The 4,369-nt window shown below is 35.9% G+C and overlaps 1 protein-coding gene across 1 annotated transcript; it reads left to right on the top strand.

Annotated features, from left to right (window-relative positions):
- Positions 1–2,011: 2,011 nt before the first annotated feature.
- LOC143588361 (putative F-box/LRR-repeat protein 9) lies at positions 2,012–3,910 on the top strand (the record flags this gene model as incomplete). The annotated part of the gene is made up of 4 exons (XM_077069383.1): positions 2,012–2,385; positions 2,765–3,054; positions 3,722–3,858; positions 3,907–3,910. Coding segments are annotated over exons 1-4 (805 nt in total), but the record flags the coding sequence as incomplete, so codon positions are not given.
- Between the last annotated feature and the right edge of the window lie 459 nt (positions 3,911–4,369).

The raw sequence follows: 4,369 nt of genomic DNA, 5'->3' as shown, positions 1-4,369 counted from the left end.
CTATTAATACATAAACGAATATAAATAAACGAACGTTCATGAACATAAATGAACGAACGGAACATGTGTTCATGTTCGTTCGTTTAATTAAACGAACACAAATTTTTTGTTCATGTTCGTTCGTTTATTAAATAAACGAGCATAAACGAACTTTCCACCGAACAGTTCATGAATAATTCACCGAACGTTCGGTTTATTTACAGGCCTAATATGAGTCGAAGCTAGTAAGCAAAACAAACCCAAATCTAGTTAAACCATGGGGTTATGGTAAGTTTTTGACTTTCTGATTTAAAAAAGGCTTAAAATTCGCTAAAAACTAAAAAGCACAGGTCCAAACCTCTGAGTCACCTGTTCTGGTCCTACCACTCTTTATCAAAACCGACCACTTATTTTGAGAAACGGTTAAATGGTAGCAACCGGACCGCTATGATCACATGTTCCCAGTTGGGTTTCAACATTAACTTAAACTTTTTCTTTGAACGACAAAGAATCTCACGTGTATACTTATTCTTTTGGAGCTATGTACAAGGTCGACTCTTCAATTGCCATGAGACCTTACCCCCTTGATGTGAGGAAACCAGGATTACAGCCCTAATTCGTCTCTTCACCCACCAGATGCCCATGAAACTGGTTCAAATGAAAATTGAACTTACGTCTTCACTAAGAAGGGCAGACACAGACTTACCACTTGACCAAATAACTTTTGTAGGTATGAATTAAAAAATTACTTTCTTCTTTAAAATAAAAATTGGGGTTTGTGTAGGGGTGTGTTTTTTAACCGCATCCGAATAACGAACCCGAATCAAAGCGACCCGAGATCCGAATAACCAAACCCGAATTCAACTGAACCGATTAAGCTTCTAACCCGAATCCGAGATAAAATATTCGGGTCGGTATTTGGGTTGAAATACCCAAATTCGCGTTGACCCGAATAACCCGAAGTATAATACATCGATGCATGTATCCCTAATTTTTATAGGGCAGTTTAACGGTGAAGTAACACAGTAACCTTATGTATTCTTGTTCGATTAAGACTCCAATTAATATTGGATTTATCACATCCCAGTGCATTAATTACCATAAAGCATGCTGAGAATGTATATTCAGTACAAAAACTTAAATAATATAGTATTTAAACCAATATGTATTGAGCATGTTTCTTCAATCTACGCAAGTATTGATCCACAGGTTACAACTCTCCTTCATCCGGTCTAATGCATGCTTGTATGATAAATTTCATGTTTGCTAAATAATATATGTTATTGTTGAATATGGTTGTATATTATGGTTTTATAACGGCTTGGAATACGATTTTTTAATTTATGATATTGTCAAAGGTGGATATATTTTTTTAATTTGTTAAACCCGAAACCCGACCCGAATTAACCCGAAACCCGAACAAACCGAACTTATTTGGGTCAATTTTTTTTGAGCTCAAACCCGAAAAACCTGACCCAAACAACCGAAAACCCGAATAAATAACCCGAAGAACACCCATGTGGGTCCAAACTCCAAATCAATTGTTTGGGAAACCACATATATTTATTTAGTAAAACAATTAATATTATTGTTTTGTGAATTCATTTTATTTTAGGCTAATTCGAATTTCTGCATCGCCTCCTACGAAACAGACGATTGGATTCGATTCTCTTCTTCAGTTGATATGTAAGTTGTTCTTTTTACAAAATTACTTGACGAATTAATTAATTAATTAGTACTTGTTGTCTTTAATGTTCTAGGGTTTATCGTGAAATTTCCCAAATTACATACAAGATTTTGAAAGTTTTAGGTTCTCTTGTTCAGTATAATTACTTCACTAATTAGAGTATGTATTGCTTTGTATTTACAAGTTCACTAAAACTATCTTGTGTTGCCTGCTAAAAGCATTTCTAAGGGATTTTGAACTCATGAATTAATTACGGCATTTCGTTATAACATTTCATTTTTATTTATTATTATTATTATTATTATTATTATTATTATTATTATTATTGTGAATTTTAAAGTGAAGATGCCACCAAAACCAAAATCAACTCGAGGAAAAAGTAAGACGGTTACAAAACCTAAACAAGGATGGCGAGTCAAGAATCCAGCATGGAACTGGTTGGAGCTCCCATTGGATTTAATGGAGAATATTCTCCAAAGAAATGGTGTGCTAGACATACTTGAGAATGCCCAAAAAGTGTGCACTGCTTGGCGGGAAATCTGCAAGGGCCCTTCCCTGTGGAAGGTTGTTTATATTTACAACCTTTTTCGTGATCCATTTGTTACCACCCAACTCAACAAGATGTGCAAGCATGCTGTGGATAGAAGCCAAGGCCAATTGCTTGATCTAACTCTCATCAATGTGTGTGATGATGACCTTCTTCAATATGTTGCCGATAGGTATTTGCTCATTTTTTGGAGTCATTCACGTATTCACTGGGCCTTTTCGTGGGTAAGCTAATTGAGGCAATGGCTTTAGGCCTCCACTTTTATAGGGCCTCCATCTTAAATAGGAGTTATGTATTATGAGATTTTTAAAGTAAAGTTCTTTTAAAAGCAGTAATTTATTGATGGACCGCAAGCAAGAAGGATTGATTCATATCCATTATCACTGCATATCATCCATATTCTATAATTCTTGTATACTCTCTAACGCTATATGCATAAAGAAAATAAAAGAAAAAGGCCTCAACATTTTTAGTTAGTTTTTTTTTTTTTCACCTATTTGTCTATTACATCAATCAAATTGTAATATATTTGGATTTCTTTCTGTTAACAGATCAAGTCAGCTTAGACGTCTAGAATTAGTGTTTTACCATGGTAAATTTGCAAGTGAAGCTTTGAAGAAGTTACCATTATTGGAGGAACTGAGTCTTGTTAGAATAAACATTACGAATGGAGAGATTGAAGCTGTTAGCCGCTATTGCCCTTTGCTTAAAACGCTCAAAGTGAATAAAAAACCAAAGTATTCTCGGCATGAGATAGGCTTTGCAATTGGGGAGAACTTACCTCAGTTAACTCACATTCAACTCGTCGGGTGCAGCATCCGTAACACTGATGTATCGTTTGGTATGCAGGAATGACAGTGGGAATGGAATGGTTCATTATGTGAGAATGAAAAAAGTGGTGTTTGGTTGGTTAATGGAATGGAATCATCCACTACACATGTAATCTCATTCCATCAAAACCATTTCTTCCCACCCCCCTTCTTTTTTTCCATTCCATTCCTCCTTCACCCTACTTTTTCAACAACACCACCACCTAACAACCACCACTACCCCTACCATCGGCACCACCACCAACTCCGCCGACACCACCGCCGCCGCCACCATTTTCGTCGTCGGAGCTACCACCGTCGCCATTGTAGGTTTTTTTTTTTGGTTAAAAAATATTTTGAGATAGGAGTGTTTTTATTATTTATATTTCATTTCTACAATTTTTTTGGATACCAAACATTAAAAATTAATAATTGATTTCATTCCTATAGGTTAACCAAACATGACAAAGGAATGGTAATGATCCATTTCATTCCCTTGTCCATTCCATTCCTTCTTCCATTCCATTCCCTCCAACCAAACATACCCTGAGTTGCAGGCCATTCTAGATGGTTGTTGTCACCTTGAATCACTTGACTTGCGTCGGTGCCCGTTCCTTGATCTAAGCGTAAGCGGTGACTTGGGGAAAAGATGTTTACAACAGATTAAGCATCTCAAACTTCCTCATCATTCTGTTGAAGGGTATCCACATGCAGATGATCTTTTAGATGATTATGAGGATGATTATGAGCGAGGTTATTACTATGATGACCTCTTTGACTATAACGATTACTCGGCCTTTATTGATGATGGTTCGTTTAGCGTAGAGTTAATGATGGTAAACATGACTTTCATGGACATGTTTGAATGATACTTTGGAATGCAGAAAGGTGAGTTAATGTTATCTAAACATTTATAAATATATCAGTAAGGGATATATACTAATTACTGTTGGTATTTGTTTTTACAAGGCGTAGCTGTTGCCTGCCTGCAAGAACAATCATTTGTACTTGAAAACTGTTATTTTGTTGTCATTTCTAAAAATGATGTTTGGTTTCTCATATCTTGGTATGATTGGGCGCATATTCTTCTGTGTTGTGTGAGTTTCTTGTTCTTATTGGATTAGTGATTTTTTTTAATTCAAAAAATGAAAAACAATTCTACTGATAGAAGTGGTCCTGGATATCTGCTCGGTTGACTGATCAAGTGGTTCAATGGCCTTTGATAATCCTTTTGAGGAACGAAGGCTGAAGTTTGTCCTGGAATCATGAAGCATTGGATGAAGAAGATTTATGTGAATTTTTTTCACCCATAGCTTCATTTTCAGGAAATTGGTGTCTCTAGACTTT

The sequence above is a fragment of the Bidens hawaiensis genome, unplaced genomic scaffold (assembly GCF_021521415.1).
Source record: "Bidens hawaiensis isolate Kalapana, Puna unplaced genomic scaffold, B.hawaiensis_p1.1 tig00036332_1, whole genome shotgun sequence".
NCBI lineage: Eukaryota > Viridiplantae > Streptophyta > Magnoliopsida > Asterales > Asteraceae > Bidens > Bidens hawaiensis.
Note: the sequence above shows the minus strand (reverse complement) of the source record. Positions and strands in the feature narration are given on the sequence as shown.